Below are 11,392 nucleotides of genomic sequence, written 5' to 3'. Positions count from 1 at the left end.
ACTTCTGTCTAATTACACGGCCGTCTTACAAGGTATTTGTCCCTGAGCGCTGCAAAAGTGTAAGGCGCAGCATCTATGTTCAATGTAAACATAGCTTTTGTACAGAATATAACTCTGGCTCACCAGACTGGAAAGCTCTTACTGCAGCTTACTGAACACTAATTATATGGAAACACAGAAGCACAGGGATCCTTTGCTTATGATTAAAGATACGGTGGTTTGGCATTTTTGTTTCTTATGTAAATGCAAACCACAAAGACAAAGAATAAGGTGCACAGGGTTGTGTTCATCTCAGTGCAACAGAGTGATTCTAAAAAAATCAAAAAAATTCAACAATAACTATGGGAGAATGATCATGTCCTGCTATGCTAATATGATCAGAAAATTAATCTTCTTTTACTTTTTTCCCCCCATCTTATGTCAAATACTCATATGTGATTATTAATTGAAATTCCATAAGGCACTACTTTTTAAATAAAAAAACACTAATATCAAATGCTTTAATTGTGACTAAGATGCCAACAAGTTGGCCTTTAATTTGTTTTTATTTTGTTTGTTGTTTTCTGCCAGTGCAATCAAGCAAAGTTTAGTCTCAGTCATCCTTTTTGTCAGAGATGCTGTCCTCAGTTGCTTCTCCTTTACAAATTTGCTCGGCTAATTCCAGATCGCCTAGCATTGCCTCTTGGCTCGCTTGGTATCTCTGAAGCTCCAGGTAGGTTGTGAAGAGTTTGGCATACTCGGGGTGGCTTGAGGCAAACATCTGAAATTCATCTGAAAATTGAGGAAGAAAAAAATAGAATAACCATTAATATCCAGTGGAACTACAAGCATACCTGGAAGTTAAAGTAATGACAAATGTATTCAATTACTCACTGCACACATTCCAGTGTCAATGCCTAAACACTTGTGCAAACGACCTTGGAGCATCTAAATTCCAAAATGTAGCTTGACATGAAAGTGCTAGCACAATTAACTTACTGAAAGTGATAAAACCAGAACCATCAGCATCAATCTCGTTGAAGAGCTTCGTCATGTCCAGGTCTGGCACTCCCAAAGCGGAACGCAGCAGAGCGTTAAACTCATCGAGGGAGATTTTCCCATCTTCATCTATGTCAAATAGCTGCAAAAAGTTAAGAATTAAATTTATATTTCCTTTAAAGTTTGACAGGCAGAGAAGGAAATTATTATTAAATAACAGAAAGGGTGTTGGGAGACAAAATACAGCGACTTAAATGGCAGAGGAAAAGCCTTCAGTTACAGTAAATAAATGCAAAAACTGTTTGTTCAAAATTATATTTGGTTTCATATCCGGCAAAATGACTCCAGCAGACACTCTTTGTTAACTTGATGTTGTCCATTCCTTTCTGTCTCTGGTTTCTAGCTGCTTCTGACTGCTGTGCACAGACAGTAAAGGCAGATCTGGGAGCAGAATCTTTGTACTGCCAGCTTATGTTCCATATTACTTACTTTAAAAATCAAATGAAAAAATAACAGCAGCAGGAAACGCTGCCCAAACAGAATAAGTCGATGAATAAAGAATTGCAAATAAAGCACCAGTTTTGAAGGACTCTTCTTACTCAAATACATAGATCAAAATCAATGTGAATATTTCCCCCCATCCTACCTGGAAAGCCATTTTTAGAACATCTTGGGTGTTTGCTGGTCGACACAAGATGTTGACACCGATAACATACTCCCTGAAGTCAATTGTGCCATCCCCGTCCTACAGAGTGCAACACAAGCAAAGCTGACTATGTCAGGAATTCACGTCGTTTATCCTTCATCTGAAATTTATTAACGATATACCAGATTGTATCAATACTTCTGACGGTAACACAAGAGGAGCTGATGAGAAACATAAGTTATTCTTATTTTAGTACAGTTTATACATCAAATGTGATACTGGAAGTTGCTTTTGCATTTAGTTCTGTTCATCAACTCAAAACTACATGCTTCTTTAAGTTGATCAGAGCATCTGTGCACCAGCACTAGTAGCCTTTATGCAACAGTAATCTGACAAGAAGGGGGCTGAGAGAAGAGGGTAAAGACATGAGGTAATTACAACGAGGACGGAACTCGAAATCAGGAAGTATCGCAGTTTTACACAGTGCAGTGGAGATGTTATTCACACTGACGTCTATTAAGTTGTTTTAAACCATAGAAACAATACGGAAGAAAACAAATTTCCCAAATAATTTGGTCCACTTTGATACTGAAACCCACCCAATGCCTAAATATAAGATAGTGCAGGTTTTTAGTAAGAGTATTATTCAGCAGTCGAAGCTGCAACGCGACATATAAGGTTTTGGAAACAAACATCCTCACCCTGTCAAACAAGGCAAACAGCTCAGCAAGAACAGGGTTTACAGGAAGCTTTAGGATCCTTGCAAACTCCTCAATGGTTATGTTCCCACCCTTGCAGGAAGAGGCCATGGTCGCAAAACTCTCAAGTTCCTTCTTCAAACAGTCCCACTTCAGACTACATGAACAAAAACAAAAGTGATTACCCTTTCCCCGCACCACTTCTACTAAATTGGCATTGGAAAACATTTTGTATAAAGTCTGAAGAGGTGCAGGTGATGCTCTTACTTGAGTTTCCGACTGATTTTAGTGAACTCCACCAGGCCAGTCTCCATGGGAAGTGTCAGCTCTCCAGCTGAGATCATGAGGCGGCAGTCTTCATAAGTGTGGTCTGTCACTGGAACACCCAAAGCCCTGAAGGTAAATATCTCAGCAGTCAGCCTAAATGATTTTAGTTGTGGATCCAAACAAAATTTAGGCATTCGAATATCATTGATGCAATAACTAAGCTCAGCATGCTCCAGTGTTTCTCACACTGGAGCATCGATGGATATATACTTCCATTTTTCTATTCAGTCCTGATCCTCTATGTACTCAAAGGGGAAAAGCAAGTAAAATGGGTGATTCAAAGCAAGGAAATTGTTTTGTATACCAGCTTTCAACAACAGACAAATGACTTCCATGAGACTTGACAGACACATGGACAATGGGCACTTACTTGGCCATGATGTCTCTCACTCTGCTGGCAAAAAGAGCGGGACTATTCTTCTCATCCTCTTCAGGGACGTATGGCGGCAGGAACTGGAAAACAGAACAAAAAGGAGAAAAGGGTTGCAAAGAAGGTCAAGCAGAAAGCAAATTTCTAAACCAAACACTTCGTTACCTCAACCTCCACGGTGGTGTAGAGTTGGCACAATGTCAGCAACAGGCTCACAGTCCTGTGTGTAAAACAAATAGGAAAGTTCATTTAAAGTTACAAAAATTCTGTTAGTCTTTAAAATACTCCCAGATGTATAAAACATGAACACAGATTTCATGCAGGCATGGTGCACCAACAAATCAGAAACGAAACTCAAACACTATTAAACTCACAGATTAAATTTAAACAATTAAACAAGATGGTCAATCATACTCACGCATTATGACCTTGCCACGTCCAGGTCACTGTATCCTAAAGAGCAAACATTAAATACAAAAAGGTCTGAAATGTTTAAAAACACATTGCAATATGGAATGTAGAAGAGGTAACGCAAACGATAATTATCTAATACTGAGATTCCATGTATTTTGTTAAAGTAGTTAACTAATGATTGCTCATTTATATCATGAGAGGATCATGAGTCAAAAACGTTGATGCTATAATTTTTGAGAAAGTTCCTTGTTGTCTTCTAATTGTGACTACACCATGGGAGGTTGTCATCATTAAATTGGGCAGTATACATCTTTATCATCATCAAAATCTCTACATGATTATAACAAAATTCTTGAAGTAAGACATGAGTTATTGTACAGCAATCATAACACTCACCATTTTGTTGGGATATCTGAGAAGGACAGGCTGCACCGGAACCCCTGGGATAAAGGCACCTACAAGAGATGAGGTTATCATTATGGAAGAATGACAAATATGCAGCCTTTGCTGTTGTTGTTTTTTAGTGGAATGACATTCATATTTTCTGACCCAACTCAGAACAAATTGGCCACACACTTGATCAGAATCTACATTAAATATTGATTGGAGGCCACAACATGAAGAGGTTTCCTGGGTGAGATTTAAGCTGAACACAGAAGCAGAAGAAGAAACCACGCAACAGGAAGCAAAGTTTTATTCAGCGGTTTAATTTTATGAAGAGAAAAAAAAGGTAAAAGACTGAGTAGTGGAAAACAGAACTAAAACAAATTAAAACTGGTAGCCTTTGCAAGTAAGAGCAGCTTTGCAATTGTGTAAATATATAGCAATAATTGCCCTCTTATACTTCTATTGTATTATTAGTCACCTTTATAAATGTATATCTTTCTTTATATCAAACACAGATAACCTGAGTGAATACATAATACACCTTTTAAATTATTATGTCACTTATTAAGTGAAAAAGCTCAGTCAAGTCAAACTGCAAACAGTTATTTGTAGTAACTGGTTGTCAGTTACTATGCAGTGAATAATTTTAACCCATTCTTCTTTGCAGAATTGTATGAAATTAGCCAAGTTGGATGGTTTTTGAACATGCTCCTGTTAAGTCACACTATAGCGTTTTGTCTGGATTTAAGTCCAGACTTTGGTTATGCCACTCCAAGACCTGCACTGTGTTCTTACTTTGTCCACAGTCAAACCCTTCGTTTTGGTAAGTTAGATTTTTTTATGGTTACTTGTCAAAGCACCAAACCTACCAAAGTAAAGCACAAATCAAAGTGGTGCATTATGAAACTTTCACAGAAAAATGAAAGTGTCAATCAAATCTCAAGTTTATTTGTATAACACATTTCATCAACATTAGAAGCAATTATAGAGTAGTCATATAAAGAAGAGGATTTAACTTGCAACTTAAAAAAACAACAAAAAAACAACAGTAAATTAAATTAAGTCACAAATCATTGAAGTTTACCTTGTTTAAAAGTGATAAGACATGAGCGATTTGTGCATGTTCCCTCTGGAAATATCAGCACCTACAGGACAAAACATTATTTTTATTTTAAAACTATACTTTTTTCAAATTATTCTACTCATTTAGAAGTAATATAAACCTATTATGAGTAGATTATGTAAAGCTATATACCAGTTAATTTGAAAAGTTTATTTGTTTGAATTATGTAATTTGTAAGTAAATTACACTGTATACAAACAGATATTTCATGCCAATATTTCTACTAATTATGATGACACTAATTAAAATTCAACATTTGGGATTATAAAATTAGATCAGACCAACAAAAAATATATATTCATTACCGAATCATGGGTTAAATAAAAAGCATGCTTACTAATTGCTTGAAGATTATTTTATTCTGACAAACAAGACTCAGAATGAGTTGTGGCTTTCTTTCAGTTTATGTCTTTGTGTTGTTTACGAACCTGTGGCCAATGGCCCTCAGATTTAGCCCGACTTTCGATCGCCAATATTGTATTCTTCCTGGAGTGTGGGTCAGTTCTACAGACCAGCACTGGTTGGAAACAACGAATAATTCCTGCAGAGACAGCCAAACATCCTTGATGTTAAAACATACAGGAAGAAAAAAGTGAACACATTTTCCATTCTCTCTTTTTGTTTCCATTGTATTTTAAGGAAGCAAGCTACTTGTAACTGTTTACAGTTCGATCTTAATGTGTGTTCTCTAAAAACAATGTATCAGTGGTGTTTTTATTGATATTGTACTGACCATCGACACCAGAAATGTCACCACATAACATACATGCCTTCTACAATTAAAATACTGTTAAAGAGAGTGTGAAATTTTGCTGTCAGATGAAGACAGAAAAAAACATCTTAAAATAGTTTCACACTTGTGTCACTTCACAAGTTCACAAAATACACACTTCATTCCCTAAAGCACACACACTTCAATGTTGTTTTCTTCAAGACACAGCATGATTGAGAAATGTCTTACTGCCAAAGATGGGCGTAGCCAGGTTCTCGATCCGAGAGACAGTGGAGGGCAGGCCGGATACAATGCATGCAATCGCATCGAAAAAGGCAGAGTGGGGAGCCACCACCAGAATGGGGGCCTCGAGGCTGCTGACCTGTTTACCCTTCACCACAACTCTGAATCCCATGGCAAAGTAGTAGGCCCTCCCCAAGGCAGTCAACACTCTTACACACATGAGCCTATAAATGGTGCAGAAGAAAGTATATAAAACAAGCGTTTTATTAGCAATTTTCAGGGTTTCCCTTTGGCAATTATTTTAGTTATTCTTTAAACAAACAAAAAAAAAAAGAACAATGAAAACTTATGAAACAGGCTCAGTTGACAAACTGAGCCTCTATATTTGTAACAAATGTCTCTTCTGTAGACAAGGGAAATGGTAGGAAGTGACACTGCAGAGTGAGTTACTGAAGCTAAACATTAAGTGGCAGAGTGGGACTTTTACAAGCAATGAAAATTTGAAGCTCTAATAATTGGACTCCATGTGAGAAGAAGCTTAAAACAATGTGATGCTAATTTTAGCTTAACTTTAATATGTACTGGGCAGAAATTACTTCACTGAACTGGAAGTGCATCTCGCAGGAAAAATGTTGTAGGTTAGGTGTCGATTGAACAAATTGAGTAGTAACAAATATTTCTGAGTCAATGTGATAGAGTCAGAAACTAAAGTTATAGTAAAAATGTGAGTGCTGAATTAGAACAGTGAATAAGCTATCGTGTCGGGGGGGAGCATGACACCTTAGCAAGAGTGTTCTATGATCTAATCTGTAAAATAAGCTTCTGTAGCTCAAACAGCTGATAATTTATTATTTTTTGTGACAAAGAGTTGTCAGAATACAACTTCACCTTTTTGCAAAAGTTAGTGACTTGATGAAATTCGCTGGGTTTTCTTTGATAACATTTTTTTAACTAATTCGAATAGCAAACAGAACTTGACTGAATTGTTTGATAATTATAATTAATTTGCAATGTATGAACTCACTTGAGAATTGGTGTGTATGATTAAATTTAACTTGCTTTGTAAATTGCCTTGAGACAAAAATTGCTATGAATTGGAGTATAAATAAACTGAAGTATCTTTCAGCAGGAAAATGCTCACTGTCACAATGCCAAAAAGCAGGTTAGAAATTGTTTGAGCACAGCAGTTCATTAGAGGTGTTGACCTGGCCCTACATTCCTCAGATTTCAAACTGATGCAGCATTTGTGGAATGTGCAGGATGAATAAATCAAATACACATAGACTCCAACTTGCAGTTTACACAACTTAAAGATCTGCTGCTAACATTTAGGTGCCAGTTCATACCTCAATGAATCACAAAGTTTTTATTGCAAAACATATGCAGAAGAACATGCGAAAAACTCATATTTTAGATTCTAGAAAAGGAACACTTATGTAAAAGCAAAAATGGCTTTTTGAGTTCCCCTGATAATAGTACTCACTATTTCCTTCCTGAGAGCCGTAGGAAGCTGAGGTAATGCTTGTGGGTTAGATATGATCTCGCAAGAAATGATTCAGCAGAAGAGCATGCACCAATCCTTAAGCCATGTCAGCTGCTATTATTTTGAGAAAGTGCAGACTTTGGTGAGTCCATTTTATGAATCTGTAAAAGTTACTTCTCCTTGTTTTAGGTAAATTATCTCATGGTGAAACCAAAGATGTTCTGTCGTTTTATTTTAAGTTATTTCTTCAGTGTGTGGAAAATAAAACATTCACAGTGTGTTTCCTTTTATTACAAGTTAATTCAGTACTAATCTTACAATGTTTAATCGATTTATTTTCAGGCTCACAGAGATGTTGTTTCTCTTTTGGCCTTCATAGTTTGCCTTATTGAGCCAGAAACCTAGCAACAGGTGATAAGCAAATAGTTTTCTACTTCTCGGGGGACAGACCAGACTCGAAGGCGGGGTCTAATAACAAATTGCCTGAAACCTGTTTGTCACTGAAGGTTGCATTTTTCTCTGTGTGTGATAATCTGATACGCTTCTCCACAGACATCATGTCTCTGTATGAAGGACAGTATACAGTATATCAGAGAGGTGTTTTCCTTTGTCTGGTTAGAGCTCTTCTGAACAGTGTAACTGTTGTGCTCTCCATCTGCGCAGATGTAATAAAGCTGTATTTTGTTCTCTCTTTAGATGTAATAAAGCTGTATTTTGTTCTCTCTTTAACAAGGTTTGGACTTTGTTAATTCTCTCGCTCAACAAGTGATGCACTTTGGTAAGTTGCCAATTTCCTGTGTGCCCATGGAAGCATCACTGGCGATACACTGATGGTCTATATTTTCCTAAGTACGACGGGAAATCTTACGCAAAAGACTTGTTCCATGTCAATTCAAAATTTAAATTTAATAATATCTTGCCATGTTTTTAGTACTATTTTATACAAAATGTTTTTGGAAGGGCAAAATGTCTGGAAATATTTTGGGTTGAGAAATACAAAGAGTGTTTTTCTAGGGGAACATCCCTGTTATGATGAATAGAAAAAATAGTTATGTTATTAAAAACAGTTGGTCATACAACTGTTTACCTGTAGGGCTGCAGGTGGATTAGTTTGCATATACAAATGTAATCCACACAAACCTGATCCAAATCAAATAAACAAGATTATATCAAGATTAGTCGGTGTTCTTTACATATGTTTTTTTCCAGGCTCTCTATTTGGTTTCTATTTTTGAATGGGTTTTAGAGTCAAAATAGTGAAATGTATTTAGTCAGTCATGAGCGTGGTTGGTTTCAGATATAAAAGTGCACCATGGTATTAAAAAGCTATGGTTTCAAAATTGCTAAGCACTTCCATCACACCATTCCTACATGTTTATCAAATTAGTGCATGACAAAGTTCAAGCAAAACCAGATGGGGTTTTTTTCTGACTATGTAGGGCATAAAGTAGTGCAGTGCTACACATCCTCCACCTCTAGTCACACTGCTCAAAGAAGCCTGGTCTACTTTTTAGTTACACAACAAAATTCTGATATCTGGAAACATTTTGAGTTGTGAAAACCAAAAAGGGTGTGAAAACTAATCATCTGTTAAGCAACAAGTAGTCTGCTTGTTACCCAAGCTGATGAACCCCCAAATAAACCAGATATTAACAGCTGGTTATACTCTCCTTAATTGTGGTTGTCTTCAAAAGTGAAGCTGCCAACAGAAATACTTCTGCATTGGCTGTGTGCACGTTTTCTTCAACAAAGAAAGTACTCCAGTACCACAGCTTCTATCTTTTTCTTTGTATCTGCTCCATCCTCTCAAAGCCCAGTCGATTGCAGCGGTCTCTTACTGAGAGTTTCTTCAGGTTACAAAAGAGTTGTTCCTTTCCACTGTCGACACATGTTACGCAACAGCAGAAATTGCTGTAAACTCAATGATTCGATGCAATAAGGTGGGTTTTATTTGATAACTTTTTACCAGCAAGCATTCAATTCTGAATCTACTGTATATCATTACAACTTTGAATTTATATCTTTTAAGCAAGACTCTGTCTATTTGATTGTAATGTGACAGACAGATATCATATGTTTTGAATATTAATTTGGTATATTTGCTTATAAAGAGATTATGGAATGAGATTTGTTGGGAATATATTGTGCTATATAAATAAAATAAACATAATTGAATTAAAGAGCAGAATAACAAAAAACAAGTTTAACATTCAGTGTAAAAAGAACTGCAAAACTAATACTAATTTAATGGGTGTTTATTCAATCCATCTATAAAAGCTTCAGTCTATGTACAGATGTTAAATTACTGTAATGATAAATAAATGTTAAATTGAACACAAGTGTAATAATCAATATGCCATAGTATAAAACATTGCACTGGCAATGACAACTGAGGATGAGTAGAAATATACTGATGTACTTAAACTCTTGAATACAATTTTGGGTACTGCTTTGACTTCAAGATGCTTTTCTAAGCGTCGAATGATTTAAATGCTGACGTTTTCCAGGATTTTTTATTGACTCATATTTAATTTTGATTCTGAATGTCTTAATTAAATCCTATGCGTGAAAATTAAAGCCATACCACTTGTATTTTTTTTTTCTAATGAAGTATTCACTTCAATATGTCATGTGGTTTTCTGACGCTGGGCGAACGTTATCCACAAACGTTTAATTAAGCACTTGCAGTTAACGTTCGCCAAACGTTCACAACGTTGAGGACGTTATGCATATCATCCAACATCCGCTTTGTCATGACTCTTTTTTTTTTCGTCCTTCTTCTCTAACTTCGACAAATATGGAAAGAGTGTCATGTTTGGGGTCACTCGAACCAGGGTCAGCTCAACTGAGGGCTAAATTGAAGCAGGATATGTTGCATCCATAGTTACCGTCTCCAGCCTGTCATTGGTTCCACTGCTCCTTTTAAAGGTTGTTTGAAGGTGATTATAAAAGCCACAGGCCAGATCAACGTCAGGACCAGAGACATGAGGATGACCCGAACAGGCACCAGGAAAATTCCCAACAGGACGCACTGAACGAAGAGGAGAGTGGGAATCAGAAACTCAGAAGAAGCAATACAGCCTCAGAATGAACAACACCAGACAATCACACGTTCTGTTGTATAAATCCCAGTGAACGGAGTGAAAGCTCACAATCACCGTCATTGTTGGTGCTGCAAGCAGATTATCAAAGGCGATTAAAGGCCCTGGTTACACAGAAGCCCGTGTGTGTCTTTCTGTGCGTGAAACACAACTTGAGCGTTGCGTTGCAAAAGTAGCTACAACTCCAGAGCTTGCTTTAATAAGAGCTAAAACAACCACCGTATACTCACTTTTATTAATGCAGCCTTGGATATGTTGGTGTCTTGAACGAACGGGTTGATGACCGCAGGAGGGAGCAGAGATTGTTGTCTCGGCAGGGCGAACACGCGCTGTTGCGGCATCGTGTACAGTCTTCGGTAAAGCAGGCAGTCACTGCGCCGTTATGTTGTGTTATCATCGCACTTCCTTTAACTGGGGTTTGTTCTCTTTTCTTCCCGCATCATGAGACCGGTGCAGTTTCCACTTCCACAGACCTACGGGGTCTGACAACCGCGAAGCTCCACCTCCAAAGTGATTGAAACCACTGCCACTAAATATTTTTTGCACTCATGTTTATTATTATTATTATTATTATTATCATTATCATTATTATTCTACTTAACTTGAAACCATCATCTGCTCTCTCGCTCAATTTCAATTCTAATGAAATGTATGTCACAAACACAGGCTGAAGGCCACAGCACTAATCTATGGTGCATGAGATTAATACATGCAGTTAAATATATCCCTACAGATTTCCACAAGATGGCGCAATTTCACACTATACTCCACGTATAAAAGTCTACTTTTGACCCTTTATGGCAAGCCATGTGTGTTTGTATTCAAAATTCCGCCATACTCTTTAAAGTTGAGTTAAACCGCTGAGTTTTAACCACGTGAGTACAACCAATACATATTTATTAATATACAA

General features: G+C 37.0%; 1 protein-coding gene across 1 annotated transcript; it reads right to left on the bottom strand.

Annotated features, from left to right (window-relative positions):
• Positions 1 to 499: 499 nt before the first annotated feature.
• lpcat2 (lysophosphatidylcholine acyltransferase 2) lies at positions 500 to 10,969 on the bottom strand. The gene is made up of 14 exons (XM_055036600.1): positions 10,713 to 10,969; positions 10,270 to 10,412; positions 5,905 to 6,122; positions 5,372 to 5,484; positions 4,905 to 4,965; positions 3,830 to 3,888; positions 3,438 to 3,472; positions 3,185 to 3,239; positions 3,020 to 3,102; positions 2,590 to 2,715; positions 2,326 to 2,479; positions 1,625 to 1,723; positions 979 to 1,120; positions 500 to 771 (listed from the first exon to the last, which is right to left on the bottom strand). The coding sequence occupies exons 1-14, from the start codon at positions 10,821 to 10,823 to the stop codon at positions 593 to 595; spliced, it is 1,578 nt and encodes a 525-aa protein (XP_054892575.1). The 5' UTR covers positions 10,824 to 10,969; the 3' UTR covers positions 500 to 592.
• Positions 10,970 to 11,392: the final 423 nt, after the last annotated feature.

The sequence above is a fragment of the Poeciliopsis prolifica genome, unplaced genomic scaffold (assembly GCF_027474105.1).
Source record: "Poeciliopsis prolifica strain line A6 unplaced genomic scaffold, Auburn_PproV2 SCAFFOLD011, whole genome shotgun sequence".
NCBI lineage: Eukaryota > Metazoa > Chordata > Actinopteri > Cyprinodontiformes > Poeciliidae > Poeciliopsis > Poeciliopsis prolifica.
Note: the sequence above shows the minus strand (reverse complement) of the source record. Positions and strands in the feature narration are given on the sequence as shown.

Excerpts from the sequence above, each read along its gene's own strand:
- lpcat2 (XM_055036600.1), bottom strand. The coding sequence starts at position 10,823 with ATGCCGCAACAGCGCGTGTTCGCCCTGCCGAGACAACAATCTCTGCTC. Across the intron at positions 6,123-10,269 it reads CCAATGACAGGCTGGAGACG|GCTCATGTGTGTAAGAGTGT; the intron begins GTAACTATGGAT and ends CACCATTTATAG. Across the intron at positions 1,121-1,624 it reads TTCTAAAAATGGCTTTCCAG|CTATTTGACATAGATGAAGA; the intron begins GTAGGATGGGGG and ends AACTTTTTGCAG.